Source organism: Polychytrium aggregatum (assembly GCF_025602895.1).
Source record: "Polychytrium aggregatum strain JEL109 chromosome Unknown BJ171scaffold_12, whole genome shotgun sequence".
NCBI classification, from domain to species: Eukaryota; Fungi; Chytridiomycota; class Chytridiomycetes; order Polychytriales; genus Polychytrium; species Polychytrium aggregatum.
The window spans coordinates 388,889-407,688 of NW_026516214.1; the positions used below are offsets into that span (position 1 = coordinate 388,889).

Consider the following 18,800-nt stretch of genomic DNA (forward strand, 5'->3'; position numbering starts at 1 on the left):
CCCTTTCGGGCCGGTCCGCCCCCTTCTTCTCAGATCGCCCCTCGCCCGCATCTGCACCGGTCCGCTGCCCGTGCTCCGGCTGCTGGCTCCTCGGTGTCTGTCGCTCCTGGTCGTCTACTGCTGCCGCTGCTGCTTTCTGTTTCTCCCTGTTGTCGGTCTGCTTCGCCTGGATTCTGCTGCAACTTTTGTACACCATGGCAAAGAAGAACGCTGCCGCGACCCCCAAGGACCCTCCTGCGCCCTCCAAGACTGCCCCGGCCGAGCCTGTCGACGGCGACGAGACCATGAACGCTGCCCTGCCAAAGTCCATCGCAGTGCCTCCCCAGAATCGCCAGGCGCCCAATCCTTTCGACAGCATTACTGAGGGCCAGGTCAAGCTGTTCACGACCATCCTCGCCGTCCTCATCGCGGTTGCCCTCTATGTCAACCGCAAGTACTGGATCTACCAGTACCAGACCGTCAAGTTCTACTACCAGCACTACTCTGCCGCCCTGAACTTGACCGATGTGCCCACGTACCTCTCGCTCTATCCGCAATACTCGATCCGCAACTTTAAGCAGTATGCCCGCGTCAACATGGAAACCATCTGGTACTCCTACACCGGTGTTTCGAGCGACGCCTTTCTCGACCTCAACGACTACACCGACGCCCAGAACGATGAGCGACGCCGTGAAATCATCGGGGCCTTCAAGCATGCCTGGAAAGGATATGAGACCTATGCATTTGGCCATGACGAGCTTTGTCCTGTCACCAAAACACACAAGGACTCGCTTGGAGGCTTTGGGTAAGACGACAATGCACATCGTTTGCGCAGTATCTGGCAGCCGAACCAGACCAAAGCATTGGGCTTGCCGATATCTTGCAAGGATACCTTGTTTGCTATCGGACGCAACTCATGGCTTTCTCTTGAACCTTTTGGTGCCGTTCCTCGTGAAACGACACAACCATCTCGGCGATGGATCTGATTCGCGGGCCGCTTTGCTGCTCAGCGTGACCATCGTGGATTCGCTCGACACGATGCTTTTGATGTCGAACGAGGACACCGAAGTGGCCCGGTACTACGAGCGAGCACTTGAGTTTATCGAGCAGAAGCTTGACTACAACCGCGATTACTCGGCCTCGCTGGTACGGTTCCGTGCAGAGGCGTCACCCACACACATTTTACCAGCTCTATTGATAGGCGACGAAGGCCCTGTTTTGTTCCGTTGCTATGCCAAATCTATTTTGCAGCTTGATTGCCGATATCACGATGAGACTTGCTGACCTGTGGTACAATGGATCCTAGTTCGAGTTTACCACCCGCCACCTTGGTGGTTTGCTCAGCGCCTACCACCTCTCCGGCACTCATCCCAAGAATGGCGGCAAGAAAGATGAAGCGCTGTTGCAGAAGGCCACCGACCTTGGCACCAGGCTCTTGAAGGCGTTCAACACCCCGACTCTGTGAGTATGCGTGCGTGCGGTCAGCATCGGCTTGGCAGCAATAGCTTCGCTCAAGCCACAGATTGCGGCAACTCTAGCTAATGCCACCACACGTTGCTCCCTCCTGCACTATGGGAATGCGATCTGCGGCAAACTGGGCGATGTACAGGATCCCTGTGCACAGCGTTCATCTCCAAAAGGGCCTGCCCTATCAATCGAACCCCCATTCGTTGTACGGAGACTTGTCCATTTTGTCTGAGGTACGGACACCGGACGTACATCGAGAATTCAGCCCACGCACGACAGCACATCTCCGTCCTGCCGACTGGCATCGGTGAACTACTTACCAAATTTGGCTTTGTCCTCGCTCGCCTGAAGTTGGGATCGGTTCAGCTAGAGTTCTTGCAGCTCACGCTTGATACCGGAAACCACGACTTTGCAAAGACCTCGCAGAACGTCATCAACAGGCTCTACGTCGTCGCCTCCAATCGCTACAAGGGGCTCGTTCCTGTGTTCATCAACAACCAAGACGGCGCGTTTTCCAAAGAGCGTGTCGAGTTCACTTTTGGTCCCATGGCCGACTCCTTCTATGAAACGCTGCTGAAGCAGTACCTAATCACCGGATACGCCCCTGCCCAAAAGATCTCTGTGCCGCCGCCTACCAACCTCGAGCCTTGGGCGAACCGGCTCCTGCAAATGTACGCCAACAGCACCAGCGGGCTCAAGTCGCTTCTCAAGACCTCGTTTCCCGCAGCTCAAACATTCATCACATCGGTCGAAGGAAAAAACGTCGTCGACCTATTCCACCATCTCCATTGCTATGTCCCGGGCATGTTGGCTCTGGGTGCTTTCACATCGGTTGTTCCGCAGCAGCGCTCTGCAACAGAGGAAGGTGATGAGGACTTTTCGTTCCGTGACTACATGGACAGTTTGGACGAAGATGTCGATATGGCTGCCAGCGCCCAGGCGCGGGCCGAAACCCAGCTGCACATGGCAAGCCGCCTGATGGACACCTGCTGGAATATGTACGAGAACTCCCCCCTTGGTCTGGGCCCGGAGCAGATCTTGTTCAACTCGCACAAGCTTCCGTACCTTGCCCGAAAGGAGGGCGTCAAGTCCTTCCCCTACGGATGGGCGGATTATCAAGCCATCGACGACTCGTATAAGCTGCGCCCTGAAGTTGCCGAGAGGTATGGTTGGCGCTGCAAGTGACAAACGAAAGTCGACAGAGGGCCGGTGACAGTTGGAGCCGACTGTCTCACGGGCTCGTGCTTGAAAAACGACATTGTTGGCCTGATTTGTTCCCTTCCTTTGCTGTTCCCATCCTTTGCCTTTCATCCTGCCAGTCTTTATATCATGCACCGCCTTACCGGAAACCCTGTATATCGCGAGCGCGCCTGGGCGCTCTTCCAGTCGCTTCAGAAGCACTGCAAAACGCCTCATGGCTACAGCGGCATCCGTTCAACGAGCGATTCCGAGGACCTTCGCAAGGAACTGGATCCGGATGAACTTGCGGCATTCGAGGTCGCCGGCACCAAGCAGTACCTTGACGACCACATGCCTTCGTGGCTTCTATCCCAGACACTCAAGTACCTGTACCTCATTTTCCGCGACGGCGGAATCCAAGGCCCTCACGAGCGATGGGGCGGCCTCACCGATACTGTGTTCACGACAGGCGGCCACTTGCTCAAGGTCATTGGCCGCTCGTGAAGGATGGGCGGGTGTCGCTGTGGCTGCGCGATCGAGGTCTATCCATGATACAGCACGTTGGAAAATAATGAACATTATATCTCATTCAGACTCATGGGCCATTGGCTGAGCCCTTCGGGAGTGGCTCATGGAAGCAAGGGAAAGGGATACACATCGAGCCCACACGGACTCAGATTGCCCACGCAGAATGAACCTGCCCACTGGGGCCGCCAGATCGCTGTGAAGGACAGCCAGGGGCACACTGTCCCGTTTCGTTCCGAGCAAGCCGCAGACACGGCCCCTCAGATGTGGTCCGCTCCGAAAATGGAGGACGGTGGGCACCGAAGCTGTCTGTCTGTCGGATCCATCAAGAGGTTGCACAATGCCAGGGCTCCACACGATCGATCAAAGAACACTGCACCGAGAAGCAATTTTGGTTGAACGTGGCAAATACCCTTCATCTCTATTCATGATACCTCACGAGGCAGAAAAGGTGCGGCTTTCGGCTGGCTGGATATCCAAGACCATCGCAGCACACGACGACAAAAGAAAACAAGAACAATGCAAACAGGACAAATTACAACCGACAAGAGTGTTTATTGCGAGGCGGGGGACGAGAGCTTTGCCCTGCCTTCTTTCTCCCAAAAGAGACAGGGGGGGTGCGCGCGCCATTGTCCGGCTTCGGAAAAGTTAGCAGATTAGGAACGGTGTGACTTGATCGCTGCAAGACGGCCAAGATTGGATTGGGGAGGGCTGGGTGGCGCTTCGGCCGGCCCAGAACATAGGGATGTGCTTGAAGCGTCGCCTGCGGTGTTGATGAAATGAATGGCGGCGGAGACGATGATGGAATGGGGCTGGACAGATTGACAGGCGCCAGAGAGCCAGCCGTGGTGATGGAAGAGGGGCCACAGCACTTAGAGGGACTTGCCGCAGACGAGGGCAATGAGGGCCATGCGGACATAGAGACCATAGCGCATCTGGCGGAAATAGGCAGCGCGCTGGTCGTAGTCGACTTCGGCATCGATCTCGTTGATGCGAGGCAGAGGGTGCATGACGATCATGTGGGACTTGGCATTGCGCAAAACCTTGTTGGTGATGACGTAGCTGCCAAAGACTTGCTTGTACTCTTCCTCGGAAGCAAAGCGCTCCTTCTGGATGCGGGTGACGTAGAGCACATCGGTAGCGCCAATGACATCATCCAGCGAGGTGGTCTCGTAGATCTGCGACTTGTTCTTGATGGCGATCTCCTTGACCTCGTCAGGGATGCGGAGGCACTCGGGGGCGACAAAGTTGAACTTGACGTCGTACTGGGACAGCAGCTTGACGAGCGAGTGAACGGTGCGGCCGTTTTTCAGATCGCCAACCATGGTGACGGTCAGGCCGTTGACGGTGCCAAGTTCCTCGCGGATGGTGAAGGTGTCCAGGAAGGCCTGGGTGGGGTGCTCGCCGATACCGTCGCCAGCGTTGATGATCGGAACCTGGGAGTGCTTGGCGGCGAGCGAAACGGCGCCTTGCTCCGGGTGTCTCATCACAATGATATCGCCGTAGCAGCCGAGGGTGCGGACTGGTGGTGGATCGGCAAGTGGGGCAAGCGTTAGAGGTGTCGTCCTGCGCTGCTCAATGAAGACTTTGCTGAGTCGCTCCAATCAAGTAGCTCGGAATGGCCAACACAGCCCGCCTGGGATTGCAGATACGTACCAGTGTCGCCAATGCTCTCGCCCTTTGCAATCGAGCTGGTGATGCTGTTGATGCTGACAACCTGTCCGCCGAGACGAACCATGGCGGTTTCAAACGAGGAGCTGGTGCGGGTGGAGGGCTCGTAGAAGGCAGAGCACATGACGCGACCCTGGAGAATGTTGGTTCCTCCGTAGCGCTCAACAAGGTTGCGCATCTCCTGGGCGACACCAAACAGCATGTGCAGCTCGTTGCGGTTGAACTGCTGGACGGAAAGGATGTGCTTGCGGAAGAAGGGCGAGCGCGAGGAGATAGAGCTAGAGACATGGCGAGACGAAGGAAGGAACAGGTCAGTTGGTTGAAGGGCGTTGGGGTTGGTCCAGCTATTCATCATGACGATCGAGTCGAGTGACAGGCACATCGGCGACACAGGCAGATCAAGAACAAGATAGGGGTCGAATGGGCAGACAGGCGAGACGCCTCCTGCGAGGGACAGAGGAAGCGCGCCTGTCGTTACTAACCTGGGGGCCTCGACGCCTTGCTGCTGCTGCTGTCGCAGGGCCTTGACCAGTTGGCCTTCCTTGGACTCTTCCTCGGCCAGGTTGCCGGCGCTGGAGCCCTTCATAAGGTTGCCAAGCGCAGTGATTTCAGTCGAGGGAGAGCGCACGGTGCCAAGAGCAGCGTCGCCCAGGATGCTGCCACGGACCCGAGGGGACTTGACATCCGATCGGCGGGTGCTGGTGGCGGCGTGGGGGGCGTTCTTGGAGAGAATGCGGGCCAGCGAGGTGACGTCGCGACCAATGGCTTCACCAAAGAGGCTGCCGTCGAGGAACACGGTCTGGCCGCGGAAGACGACACGATGCAGGGTGCCCCGGAGGGTTCGGCCGGCCAGGGGGCTCCACTCGCCCTGGGCGTTCTGGAATCCCTGGGCGGGGACGACGTACTTGCGATCCAGCTCGACCTCGATGTAGGTATCGGGCTGCTCGGGGAGCTCAAAGATGCGGCGGGGGTTGTCGTAGAGGCGAGTGACGATATCGTCCAGGGCGAGGCGGCCCTCCTGCACGGCAGTCAGCAGCAGAGGGAGGGCATCCTCGAGACCCGAAGCAGCCGAGGCCTTCTTGCCAGCGTCCATGGTGACGTTGTAGGGAACGGTGCCAACAGAGAAGCAGTCGATGCTGGCAATGTTGTCCCAGAGCGCCTGGACATCTTCCGGGGTGCCGAGCGACTCGGAGGGGATGTCCTTGTTGGACAGGAACAGGTTGTAGACCGAGACGTCGCAGGTGACTGCGACGCCCTTCTCCTTGCTCATGGTGATGAGATGGATGTCGTTCTTGGTCTTGACCTCGGTAACGTGGACCTTACGCTCGTGCAGGCTGCCGAGGAGGAGAACAGTGGCGAGATCGGCATCGGTGGCGTTGGTGATCAGGATGCCGTCAGCGGGCCATTGGTGGATATGGTTGGTGAGCTGCACCATGTTGTTGAGGGTCACGCCGTCGTCCCGGAAGTTGAGGAACAGAGACGAAACGTCCTGCGAGACAGAGGCCATCTGGCTCAGGTTGTCCTGGGTGGCGACGATCGAAAGCAGATAGTCGGTGAAGGGCTCGGCGCGGCAGTTGGCCTGGGCGAGGTTGACGGTCTTGCGGTCGCTGACGTTACCGCCAACACCGAGGGGGCTGTTGCACAGCAGGGTGAAGCCACCGGCAACGGCAGCACGGGTGACGCTCTTAAAGTCAGTCGAGCTGGGATGGGCAACCGAGGGCAGGAAGCTCTGGACGTTGATGAGACCAGGGAGGGTCAGGGTCTGGTGCGAAGTCTTGAAGTCGTTCTGGTGCACATCAAACTCGGTGGCGTTGCGGCTCAGGGCCTCGACAAAGAGCTTGGCGCACTTGATGTTGGTGATCAGGGGAACGGCAAAGTCGACGGCCATGCGGCGGGTGCGGTAACCCTTGCTCATGTAGCTGGCCGGGCGACGGTAGCGGTTCTTGGAGGGCAGGTTGATGTACAAGTCGATCATGCTGTTGCCCAGGTGCTGGGTCAAGCTGTACTCGAGCTTCTGGGCACTGACATTGGCCTCGTCCTCAAGAGCCTCAAGGTACTTGACGGGAATGCCGTGCTCCTGGATGAAATCGGCTGTGCCGGAGGTGGCAAACAGGTTGTAGCCGAGCTGGTGGAGCTTGCGGACCGAAGGGAGGAACTCGATCTTTTCCTTGAACGAGCCCATCGACAGCAGAATGTTCTTCTTGGGCATGCGGAAGCCGGTCGAGAGCAGAGCCTTGATGTAGGCCTCGTACTTGTCCCTGCCAAAGCAAGCGACTTCACCGGTCGAGGCCATCTCGACACCGAGGACGGGATCGGCACCAGAGAGACGGGCAAAGCTGAACTGGGGGACCTTGACACCAACGTAGTCCTTGGGCAGCTCGTGGGTGGGGTAGGCCTCGAAGGGGCGGTCGATCATCGCCTTGGTGGCCATCTCGATCATGTCGACGCCCATGACCTTGGAGACGAAGGGGAACGAGCGCGAGGCACGCAGGTTGCACTCAATGACCTTGATCTCGTTGTTCTTGGCAATGAACTGGATGTTCATGGGGCCAGTGACATGCAGGGCATGAGCGATCTTGCGGGTGGCATACTCGATCTTGCGAACGGTCTCGGGATCCAGGTCCTGGGGAGGGAGCACCAGGGTGGCATCGCCCGAGTGGACACCGGCATTCTCGACGTGCTCGGAGATGACGTGCATCACAAGCTTGCCGTCCTTGGCAACGGCATCCAACTCGATTTCCTTGGCCTCCTCGATGAACTTGGTGATGACGACAGGGAATTCGGGCGAGACGTTGGTGGCCAGATCCAGGAAGTTCTTGAGGTCGGCCTCGGAGTAGACCACGTTCATGGCAGCACCCGAGAGAACGTACGAGGGGCGGACAAGGACAGGGTAGTTGACCTTTTCGCAGAAGGTTCGGGCCTCGTCGATCGAGGTGAGCTCCTTCCAAAGGGGCTGGTCAACGCCGATTTTGTCAAGCATGCGCGAGAACTTGTAGCGGTTCTCGGCATTGTCGATCATCTCGGGCGAGGTGCCGATGATGTTGACATTCTCGCGCTGCAGAGGGAGCGCAATGTTGTTGGGGGTCTGGCCGCCCATGGAGAGGATCACGCCCTGAGACTGCTCGACCTCGTAGATATCGAGAACACGCTCGAGGGTCAGGGTCTCGAAGTAGAGACGGTCAGCCTCGTCGTAGTCAGTCGAGACGGTTTCGGGGTTGTAGTTGATCATGACCGTCTTGACGCCGAGGCCTCGCAGGGTGCGGATGCAGCGCACGGCACACCAATCGAACTCGACACTGCTGCCGATGCGGTATACACCGCTGCCCAGCACAACCACGCCCTTGTCGTCGAACTCGACGTCGTGCTCCGAGGCGTTGTAGGTCATGTACAGGTAGTTGGTGTAGCAGGGGAATTCGGCAGCGACGGTGTCGATCTGCTTGACGAACGGGGTGATGCCAGCCTCCTTTCGGATCTCGCGGATGGCAAGCTCGGTGGTCTGGGTGGCCTTGGCGATCTGGCGATCGGAGAAACCAATCTGCTTGGCGGCGCGGAGGACATTGGTGGGCAGCGACGTTGCCGTGAAGGCAGACAGGCGGGCGTCCATGTCCGAGATGTTCTTGAGCTTGTTCAGGAACCAGCGGTCGATGTTGGTGAGCTTGTGGATCTGGTCGACGCTATAGCCCTTCTGGAAGGCGTTGGCAATGGCAAAGAGGCGCTGGTCCGAGGGGTTGGCCAGTTCCTCATCCAGGTTGGTGATGAACTCGTTGGGGGAAAAGCCGGTGAAGGAGTACTCCACAGAGCGGATGGCATCTTGGATGGCCTCTTCGAAGCTGCGGCCGATGGCCATGACCTCGCCGACACTCTTCATGGCCGAGCTGATCTTGGTGCTGACGCGGTTGAACTTTTTCAAGTCCCAGCGGGGGATCTTGACGACGATGTAGTCCAAGCTGGGCTCGAAGCAGGCAATGGTCTTCTTGGTGACGCTGTTCTTGACCTCCGTCAGAGGAATGCCGAGACCGAGCTTGGCAGCAACAAAGGCCAGCGGGTAGCCGGTGGCCTTGCTGGCCAGAGCGGAACTGCGGCTGAGACGCGCGTTGACCTCGATGATGCAGTACTCCTTGCTGTGGGGGTTCAGAGCGTACTGGATGTTGCACTCGCCAACGACGCCAAGGTGACGAATGACGTTGACGGCAGTGCGGCGGAGCATCATGTAGTCCTCGTCAGAGAGCGTCTGGGAAGGCGCCACGACGATCGAGTCGCCAGTGTGGATGCCGAGGGGGTCAAAGTTCTCCATGTTGCAGACAGTGATGCAGTTGTCGTAGGCGTCGCGGACAACCTCGTACTCGACTTCTTTCCAGCCCTTCATACTCTTCTCGACCAGGACCTGGGGAGACGAGTGGAAGGCGCGGGTGCAGATCTCGACAAGCTCCTCCTCGTTGTTGGCGAAGCCGGAGCCCAGACCGCCGAGGGTGTAGGCGGCACGGATGATGAGGGGGTAGCCGATGCGGTTGGCGGCGTCGATGGCCTCCTGGATGCTGACGGCCGATTCAGACTTTGCGCAGCGCTCGCCAATCTCCTCCATGCTGCTGGCAAAGAGCTCGCGATCCTCGGTGATCTCGATGGTGTGGATAGGGGTGCCCAGGACCTTGACGCCGAGACCCTCAAACTCATCGCGCAGCTTGACGCCGACGTTGAGAGCGGTCTGGCCACCAAAGGTGCAGTAGATGCCGTCGGGCTTCTCGTGCTTGATGACCTTGCGGACAAAGTCGGGGGTGACGGGAAGGAAGTAGACCTTGTCGGCAAGACCGGCCGAGGTCTGGATGGTGGCAATGTTGGGGTTGATGAGGATGGTATAAATGTTCTCCTCCTTCAGGGCCTTGATCGCCTGGGAGCCAGAATAGTCGAACTCGCCAGCCTGGCCAATGGACAGACCACCAGAGCCGAGCACGACAACCTTGCGGGGGTACACGCGCTGCGAGGGCTTGCGGGGCTCGGGCGGAGCAAGAGCAACGGCTTTGCCGGCCTCCTTGCTGGCCTTGATCGCGTCAATGAACTTGTCAAACAAAAACTCGGTGTCCCAGGGGCCAGGAGTCGACTCGGGGTGGAACTGCACGGAGAAGAAGGGCAGGGACTTGTGGATGATGCCCTCGTTGGAGCCGTCGTTGGCGTTGACAAAGAACTCCTCCCAGCCCTCGGGCAGGGTCGAGGCATCGACTTCGAAGCCGTGATTCTGCGAGGTGATGTAGCAGCGACCGGTCTGCAGGTTGGTGCAAGGGATGTTCTGGCCGCGGTTGCCGAAGGGCATCTTCTTGGTGGAGGCGCCCGAAGCCAGGGCCAGGATCTGGTGGCCAAGACAGATACCAAAGACGGGCTTGTCGGCATCGCTGAGCTTCTTGGCGACATGGGCGATGGTGGTGGTGACGGTGGTGGGATCACCAGGGCCGTTGCTGATGAAGAGACCGTCGTAGTCCGAGTCGGCAGTGAAGTCATAGTCCCAAGGGACGACCTTGAGCTCAACGCCCTTCTTGACGAAGCAGCGGATCTGGTTGTTCTTCATGCCGACGTCGACGGCGAGCACGCGGATGACTTTGCCGTCGGGGCCCTTGAGAGCCACGGACGGATCAGGAGCATAGACGACCGAGTGCTTGGTGGAGACCTCGGCGACAAGGTTGCGGGTGTTGGGGTCGTGCCAGGCGACGTCCGCAAGGCTGGAGAGCCAGTCGGCAGGGGTGTAGTCCACAGCGGCGCTGGCGGTCTTGGGGAAGACCAGCTTGCCGAGGAGGGCACCCGTCGTTCGGATCTTCTTGGTGAGGGCGCGGGTGTCAATGCCGTAGATGGCGGGGATGTTCTGCTCCTTGAGCCACTCCGAGAGCGAGGAAGAAGCCAGGTAGTGCGAGTAGTCTTGGGCATAGTTTCCAACGACGAGAGCAGCGACATGGATCTGGCTCGACTCGAAATACTTCTGGAGGTTGTTCAGGGCGGCATCGACGGCCTCTCTGGAAGGCACACCGTAGTTACCGATCAGAGGGAAGGTCAAGACCAAGATCTGGCCGCGGTAGGAAGGATCCGTCAGGGATTCGGGGTAGCCGGCGTGGCCTGCGGGATGATAGCAGCGTGCCCTGAATCAGTTTTCGGTTGCTGAGGAGCAGTCCGTAACGCGTTCCGCGTGGACGATGGAGCCGTGCAAGGATCTCATCTCCGTGACCGAGCTTGGCTTTGGGCGAGGCACGCCAGCCGCCGCTCAAGCTGCAAGGGGGCGATCCCGTCCTCTGGTGGTCTCGCTGGTCGATCACGCCCAAACGAGCACGCCCAAGGCTCCGGCCAAAGGCAAACGGGCACAATGTCCGCAGGCGAACGCTCAGAGGTGACGCCGTACCTGTGGCAAACACGCATTCACCGGCAATGGAGACCTCGGCGCCAAAGGAGATGCCGTTGAAAGCAGTTCCATCCTGCAGCAAGAGGGTGGCAATGGTGCTGCTGGCAGCGTTGAGGGTGGTGACGGGCGGCTTAGGCTGCGCGAAGGTGGTGGGAAGTGACAAAGCTTGGACCATAATGACTATCGGTGGGGTTTGGCGCTTTGGACAGGAAGGCCGCGGAAGAGGCCAGAGAAACGAGGGTTACTGACTGTCCTTTGTCATCGCAGCCAGCCAGCCAGCCAATCTCTCTGCCAAATCGACCCACACCACCAAAAGCGACGCGAGCGCCGCCACCGATCCGAACCAGTCAGGGAGAAGGCATCGAGACATGAACCAGAAGGCAAAACAATGAAAAGCAAAGACAATGAAAGGCAAACAGGACGAAAGATAGGGAAGTGAGGGAATCCGACAACCCCGACGCGGTCGATATATGACCTACGCCGGCGCATCGGACTGCCGCCAATACAGAGCAAGCCGTCATGCCGAAACGCAGAAAAGACGGAGCGCATACGAAGCAACAGCAGCGACGGCAAGCGCAGAATGCAGCGGACGACAGGCAGATGCGAGAGAGCGTATTTACCGAGATAAGGACGCGAGTGGCGGATGGTCAGGAAAAATGTACGAATAAGAAGAGGGTGGGGCTCGAGATCCAATCGGGAGAAGCTTGGATGGCGAGGAAAGGAGGCGCAAAGGTAGCGAGAAGCGGATGAATAAATAGCGATAGATCCAAAGATCGATGCGGAAGGGGATGCGATATGAACAGTGGTACAAAATGAATCGAATCGGGGCGAACTGGGGCGTGGGGTCGAGACGAAGCGCAGATCAAGAAGACAACTCGAAAGAAATTGGGAGAGAGATCTTTGAAGGAGTCTTTATTGTATGCAAATGAGCTTCTTGGACTGTTGCCCGCGAAGAAGGAAACCAATAGGCCCGGGAGGGAAGCCGCATTTATATCTGCCCGGGGGTCTGCCCGCGACGGTGTTTTTTTTTCTCGTGCGCACCGCCAGCAAGGCCCGGCGGCCTGGCGGCGGGACGGTGTCAGCCGCGCAGCAAAAAAAAAGTTGCCAAATGAATGAACGGAGGCTATCGGCGGATATTAAGCCCACAGTCTGTGTGCGGCTGCGCGCCGTCGGAGCAGCTTGCCGCCCGCGCGCAGCATGGCCTGCGCCACGTCCGATAGGCGCACACGTGGATGATCGCGATCGCGGTGGCGGCGATTGCTGTGCGGGCGACCTGCGGCGCGACATGTCGCAAGGACATTTGCGGGGAGGCCAGAGAGGCCAGAAGGACAGAGAAGCCATTGCCAATCGCCAACAACGGCAGCGATGGCGGCTCCGAAGGCAGGCAAAGTCTGCCGCTGATTCGTGTGGTCCCCGACCGCGAGTGGGTACAATACGACGACGGCCGCGGGTGGGCAGATGAACATGTTCTGGGTGCTGCCTACAGCTGCTTACTGCTGCTTGGCCAGATACGTCCTTTTTTTCCGCCAATCTGGCGGACTCGTGGTGCTGGGGATATCATGCCCTTTGTTTGGGCGCCAACGTGACTTGACGTGATTGTCTGCTGGCGCTTGCCATGAGCACTGTTTGCTGGCTCATGGAGCTGGTCGCCTGAGTTGGCGTCATTGGCTGGGACATCGGGGCTGTGACTCAAGGCCTGTCGTCGTCCACAATGGGGACCGCCGGATGCCCCCGCCGGCCCTGCGCATCGACTCCTCTGGGCTCGAGCGCAAACAGGATTTATTCGACAGAATCAAAAGACGGAGGAGAAAGTGCCGCTGGATCAAATCGCCTGTAGGAAGTTGATGGCAACGCAAAGTCTATGAACAGGTGTATATGGGATCAGGCGATTGTCGGTCCAGCGCTGGCGGCCATCCCTGTCTCGGTTTCGTCGAGATTCTCGAGAAAGTTCAAGGGGACAGCCCCGGTCTGTCCGGTGTTGAGCGACCGAGCCAGACCCCATCCGTCGTCAAACTCGGCTGTGATTTCAAACACCTCTCCAACCCGGCTGATCGGCACCTCGTCGGGCTGGGCCGGCACTCGCGTGGCTATGGAGCGGCGCTTCGAGCCAATTGAGGAAACATCGGATCGGAGTCCGTGGGACTGTGCCGACATCGTTCGGCCCATCGAGAGGAGCGAGTCCAATTTGAAGTCAAGGTCCAGCGACCCCACGGACACTGACGGCAGCGGGGTGGAGTACGCTCGTGGGCGGCCGTCCTCTGGGCTGGCGACCACTGGCGAGGGAAGGATCATGAGCGAGTTACGCGAGTGATTGCTCAGAGGGTTGGTCGAGGCCACGCTGGCCCCAGGACCGTGAACGTAGTCGTAGATCGACATGTGTCGCAGCGCCTGCTTGGTGTCGTTGCCACCACTTGCCGAGACAGACACAATCGACATTGGACGCGAATGGTTGCTGTGGATGGAAGCCCGCGAGCCAGCTCGAGCAAAGTCTATGGTATTGTGTTCGACGTTCGGGGGGCTGGATGGAACGGGCCTTGCAGTAAGCACAACAGGAGGCCTTGGTCGATGCGTCACGAGGTAGTTCGCATTACTGGCTCGGCTTGACTTGGATGTGGAAGAGCTCTTGTCGTTGCGTATCAGGGATGCCGTGCTGTTGGAAGATTCGCTGGTGGGTGTCTGCCCACTGCTGGATACAGCCGTGACAGTCGAGGACGAGTCCTTGGTGAGTTTCTCATTCGGGACGATGGTCAGGTGCTTCTCCGATAGGACAGGAAAGTCCGGGGCTTGCGACGACCGCCGTTTCCTCCGTGCCCGGATGCAGCAAGCGACCGCTATGAGCGTGACCCCACAAGCAACACCGACTCCGATGCCGATGTACGATGGCGCGCTAAGCGATGCACTGCTGCCGGTGAGCATCGGCAGGTCGATGGTACTGTTGGAGATGGTGATGTTGGGCGCCACGCCTGTGAGCGAAATCGCCATTCGATACGATCCTCCGCAGGTTTGGGTGGTGTTGCCCGTGCACAGGACATTGCAGTCGGATGCTGCGGTCGCCGAGCCCGCTGGTGTGGGCGATCCGGCTCCGGTGCCGCCGTAATTGACGCTGTTGCCGCACATACATGTGCCACCGCTTTCGGCTCCAGCGTAGCTGTGATTATGCGTGTCAAGGATAACAACATGAGCTCAACCAAACACGACTCTGAAGGTCAGCAGCTGGCTGCTGCTGTTGGTGAAGCGTCCGCCATAGCGGCGAGTACGGCGGCACTGGCACCTACATGTAGTTTTTATCCTGGCAGAAAGCTTGGCACGAGTGCATTGTCATCTGAACAGACTCAGCTGGCGTCTATCGATTGGCAGAAATCAAAAGGAAAGACGGGTCGAGTCAATAACAAACGACCACAGGGCTTGTTCATCACAGAACCAAAGAGACTTATCTGGGTTAACCGGCCGTCAGGCGCCAGGCCCTGGCACGACAAGGTGCTCGACACAGGCTCTCCTCTGCCTGGAAAAGACGGCAACGCATCAGGCCCATACCGCCGTGTAGTCGCTGAGGATGTGGCTGACGGTGCCATCAATATAGCACCCTGGCGGAAACGAGAGTGAGACGTAGATTCGGGAGCTGGTGCCGCAGCTCTGGGTTGAGTTGCCAGAACAAGGGTTCTTGCAGTCCGAGTCGAGGACAGACAGCCCGGACGTCAACATGTCGTTGCCGATCATGGCGCCGTAGATAAAATTGTCGCCGCAGACACATGTGGTGCCGTTGGAGACGCCCGAGAAGCTGGTGGTGGCATCAGCGCAGCAATATGGCAAACAATGAGGATGGCGGTGCAGCTTAACGACCAGCCGACTTAATGACTGGCCAATGCCCCTATCCAGCAAGAGCAGAGTGGCTGCGGTGGCGTGCACGGGATGCAGGCGAGCAAGCAAGCTAACAAGCGACTTAACAAGCGACCAACAGCCGGCCGGCTGCCTAAAATGCAGCGAGACAAGCCCAGCCATCCAAAGATTTCCATGCACTCTCGCTTCCTTCCCACTTCCCTCTCGTTGCGTGATATCTCACCGATAGCTTTTTTGCGAGCATGCTGACTGGCAAAGGGTGATTGAGTTTGGCGAGAGCGTTGTCTGCGGAATGGACGAGGACCCAGGTAACCACGGTCAGCCAGGGGATACTCGCTCTGGGCGCAATAGCTGCTGGCCCCTGACATCAGTGCTAAAACGCTGCCAGTGTTGCTGCCAAGTATGCCCCGCCGCATACCAACCTGGTAGTCAGAAAGGACACTTGTGGCCGTTGGGCTGACAAAGCAACCCAGCTCGACACCGGCCGTTAACTGCTGGGCGCAACCCGAGGCCGCGATGAGCAGCACCAGCACGATAGCGGGCAAGAACATCGACGGCGGTCGCGAGGGGGGGACGAGGCAAGAGACGGGCAGATCCAGGAGACGGAGCTTGCGGTCCTCGAGGGACAGGACCTGACAGAAGCGAGACAGACGGCCAGAGACAGACGGCGAGAGACAGACGGCCAGAGCAGGCGCGAGGAGACGATTCTGGCCGGCCTGGGGACGAGCGAGCAAGAGCAGGCACCAGCAGCAAAGAAAAGCCGGTGGGGCCAGGGATGCATGCGCAACAACAGGCCGCTCGGCTCTTGCACCACCACCCCCAACCACCTCCAATAGCACTTCCAACCTCTGGCCAATAGCACTTCCAACCAGCGCCAACGAACACCACATCGCATCGCACCGCGTCGTGCAGGCCGTGCCCAGCGGCCAGCAGCCCAACCAGCCCCGGAGACAGCACCCTCGTTCTTCCGTTTCGGGCACCGCGACCCGCGCCCTGGTTGGCTGGCCGCCGCGTGTCTCGCGTCGCAGCCACGTGTGTGGCGGCCGCATGGAGGGCGCACGTGCGTCTGCATGGCCCACGATCCAAGCCGCCCAAGGGCCGATCCGCGCCAGCGTTGTCTCTGTCTCCAGCATCCATGTCCATGTCCTCAACGATCGTTTCTGCCCAGCATCCAGCCGAGCCAGAACAGCGGCTCGATGCAGCCCAGCGCCTGCAGCGCCGCTCGTCCGCTCTGCTCTCGCGCGTCGACGGCGCTCTGCGAACCGGGACAATAGCCGAGCCCGCATCCTTCCGCGGCGAATCCCCGCTGATCGGCACCCCCAGCATCCATACGACCCTCAAGTCTAGAAGGGATCATGAGCCCGTTGTCGGTCTGCGCAAGTTCCGCGCCACCGTCCAGGCCGAAGACCAGTTTCTGCGGCGGGTAACGTCCATGCCTGTCCATCCCAAGTTTGCCACCGCTGTCCATGTCGGGATCGATCATACCTCTACTACCGCCGGCGCACCAGCAGATCCCAGCGCTCTCGTCGCCTCGGGCCCCGCATAGACTAACTGGGCTTGACCCGCTCGCCTCTCAAGCTCCTCCGACAGCCAGACAAGATCAAGCCCAGCCACGTCCAGTGCAGCAACATCCCTTACCTCGATGCCGTCTTCTCGGTCCTCCTCAGCGAGCCCGGTGTTACGCAAGTCTTTAACACCGTTCACTATGTTGCCGATCTGGCAAAGCCTGCTCAGTCAAAACCAACCCCACTTCGGATCGACGTGATTGCCCAGCATGGCCGCAGATGGATCAAGGTCAAGGCCAGTAGTTTGAGGGGACTTAAGAAGGAACTCGACACTTTGGATGCCCAAGACAGCGACGATGATAGCGATCGCCAGGACGAGAGCGATGAGAGCGACGAGACCGATACAAGTCCCATACCCCCCGCTCGGACCGGCGGACACACTCTTGTCCAAGAAACTTCGACAGACACGTCGGTCGTTGCGGACATGCTGCCGCTCACGATATTTCGCCAGGCGCAAGAAATGCTCGCAGCAGCGTCGCAGAATCCAGTGCATTTTCAGGCGCCGGAAGTGGTGTTCATGTTTGTGGGCGACGAGGACATCGACGCCCGGATCTCATCGACGCTGGAGTCACTCGGCGTGACGGTCAGGCGACTTGCATGCGACGCCGACATGAATCTAGTGTGTCCGGCCACGGCCGCCGAGATCGACACAAGCCAATCGTGCCCAGTCAACCCGGAGACAGCCCTGATTGCCGATGGATCGCCTCCATCCCTCTCTGCAGTCGACGATGCCTCGCTCAGACGACCTTCAATCTGGGCCCACGCAATAGCGCTGCTCGCACGACCCGGCTTTGGGACCGAAGTTCATCCAGGCATCACCCAGCGGCTCAACTTTGACATTACTAGTCTGATTTGCCTTGTGTCAGATCTCATCAACCGGTACGAGCAGATTCCAAAGGACGCTTTCGACATCAGCGCACTGAAGCTGCAGTCTGCGCAGGAACAAGCCCGGCCGCTCTTGCCTGCGCTTTTGTCCATCATGAACGGCCGCGAGCTTCTCATAATCCACAGCGCTGCCACCAAGTTCTTCAGTATTGTCCGCGTCATCGCCGGCCCTATCGAAAGGCGGCGGGCCCTGTCCCTCTTTCGGGCCGAGGACTTGTCCACGTACAACTGGGCCCCGAGCGACATTGCATCTGTTAGCGACCCCGAGTCGACCTGGCCACTGCCGCGCTTTGCAATCGTACCGGATAGTCCCTCGGACCGATTCCAAGAGTTGCTCGCTCGGAAGACCGACGGCACCAAAAATGGGCTCCAGCCACACAACATCAATATCATCGGAACGGGCGATCGGCTCCATTGCACGACCGTGGCGGCAAACGGGTGGCTCGAGCGCACACTCCGAGACTCTGGATTCGGCGGCATGAGTGTGTGGGTGCACGACCCACGCAGCCTTGTGGAAGCCAGGGCAATCAAATACGGATTTGTGGGGTCGCTTTGATGCCCTCCGGACCCAATGCGCTCGGGATAGTCCCAGGAACAATCCCAGGAACAATCCCAGGAACGATCCCAGGCGCAGCCTCACCACATTCCGTGTATCATCTTGGTCATCTTTAGAAGTCGTTTGTTCTTTCCTTCTCGAATCGGCTGTGCTCATCTGCAGCGTTTTCTGCGGGCCTGGCTGTGCACCAATGGCCTACTACCAGCCTTTCCCAACATGGACGACGGCAGCTACCTTATCCCTGGGTCTGTGGGCAGATACTTCTATGGCGGGACTTGTCACTGCGATCCCAATACATATTGAATATGCGAATATGCGACAGACACGATTCCCATCCGCCCAGCGTGCAAGCATTACCATCACGGTGACGGCTTGGCTCAACCAATATATCCTGCCGATTGCCCAAAGTGCTCGACCAACTCTGGCTTTCTCGAGCATGGATCGCTCGCCTCTGGCTTTGGTCTGTTGCGCCCGCCTTGCCGATGCCTCCGCTCGCCATGATTTGGCGCGATCGCTCCGCGAGTCCGGCTTTGGTTGTTGATTCGTGTGGGCGACCGCTCAATCTCTCGCCTCGCTGAGCTGCGTTTTGTGCTGCTGATCTGCCTCTCCTGCCGATCTGGCTCTCTCGTCTATCCCTCGACACATCACAAACTCTACAGCCGTCTCGTGATGGAAGAGCCTGCGATGAACTTGAGGACATCCGCCCTGTCGCAGTGCACCAGCACGCCGTCGTTCTGGCATGATCAGCTGGCGGCGATCC

At 58.9% G+C, this 18,800-nt stretch overlaps 4 protein-coding genes across 4 annotated transcripts; 2 read left to right on the forward strand and 2 right to left on the reverse strand.

The window, feature by feature from the left end:
* The first annotated feature begins 42 nt into the window (after nt 1-42).
* On the forward strand, nt 43-3,217 carry BJ171DRAFT_498657 (glycoside hydrolase). Its single transcript, XM_053110394.1, has 6 exons — nt 43-784; nt 990-1,125; nt 1,286-1,440; nt 1,589-1,679; nt 1,798-2,609; nt 2,766-3,217. Exons 1-6 carry the CDS (start codon nt 195-197, stop codon nt 3,127-3,129), a joined length of 2,148 nt encoding a protein of 715 aa, XP_052968169.1. The 5' UTR covers nt 43-194; the 3' UTR covers nt 3,130-3,217.
* Nucleotides 3,218-3,540: 323 nt separating this feature from the next.
* On the reverse strand, nt 3,541-11,372 carry BJ171DRAFT_612621 (uncharacterized protein; the record flags this gene model as incomplete). The annotated part of the gene is made up of 4 exons (XM_053115293.1): nt 3,541-4,672; nt 4,807-5,099; nt 5,304-10,917; nt 11,198-11,372. The coding sequence occupies 4 exons, from the start codon at nt 11,370-11,372 to the stop codon at nt 4,023-4,025; spliced, it is 6,732 nt and encodes a 2,243-aa protein (XP_052968170.1). The 3' UTR covers nt 3,541-4,022.
* Nucleotides 11,373-12,959: 1,587 nt separating this feature from the next.
* Nucleotides 12,960-15,927, reverse strand: BJ171DRAFT_498663 (uncharacterized protein; the record flags this gene model as incomplete). Its single annotated transcript, XM_053110395.1, has 5 exons — nt 12,960-14,345; nt 14,473-14,540; nt 14,732-14,975; nt 15,258-15,319; nt 15,457-15,927. 5 exons carry the CDS (start codon nt 15,922-15,924, stop codon nt 13,079-13,081), a joined length of 2,109 nt encoding a protein of 702 aa, XP_052968171.1. The 3' UTR covers nt 12,960-13,078.
* A 244-nt stretch (nt 15,928-16,171) lies between these two features.
* BJ171DRAFT_457692 (uncharacterized protein) lies at nt 16,172-18,361 on the forward strand. The gene is made up of 3 exons (XM_053108357.1): nt 16,172-16,457; nt 16,613-17,222; nt 17,403-18,361. Exons 1-3 carry the CDS (start codon nt 16,176-16,178, stop codon nt 18,038-18,040), a joined length of 1,530 nt encoding a protein of 509 aa, XP_052968172.1. The 5' UTR covers nt 16,172-16,175; the 3' UTR covers nt 18,041-18,361.
* The last annotated feature ends 439 nt before the right edge of the window (nt 18,362-18,800 follow it).

Coding starts and splice junctions, on each gene's coding strand:
- BJ171DRAFT_498657 (XM_053110394.1), top strand. CDS start 195: ATGGCAAAGAAGAACGCTGCCGCGACCCCCAAGGACCCTCCTGCGCCC. Junction 1,126..1,285: donor GCGATTACTCGGCCTCGCTG/GTACGGTTCCGT, acceptor AATGGATCCTAG/TTCGAGTTTACCACCCGCCA. Junction 2,610..2,765: donor CGCCCTGAAGTTGCCGAGAG/GTATGGTTGGCG, acceptor TCATCCTGCCAG/TCTTTATATCATGCACCGCC.
- BJ171DRAFT_457692 (XM_053108357.1), top strand. CDS start 16,176: ATGTCCTCAACGATCGTTTCTGCCCAGCATCCAGCCGAGCCAGAACAG. Junction 16,458..16,612: donor AAGACCAGTTTCTGCGGCGG/GTAACGTCCATG, acceptor TCGCCTCTCAAG/CTCCTCCGACAGCCAGACAA. Junction 17,223..17,402: donor CGCCGACATGAATCTAGTGT/GTCCGGCCACGG, acceptor TTGGGACCGAAG/TTCATCCAGGCATCACCCAG.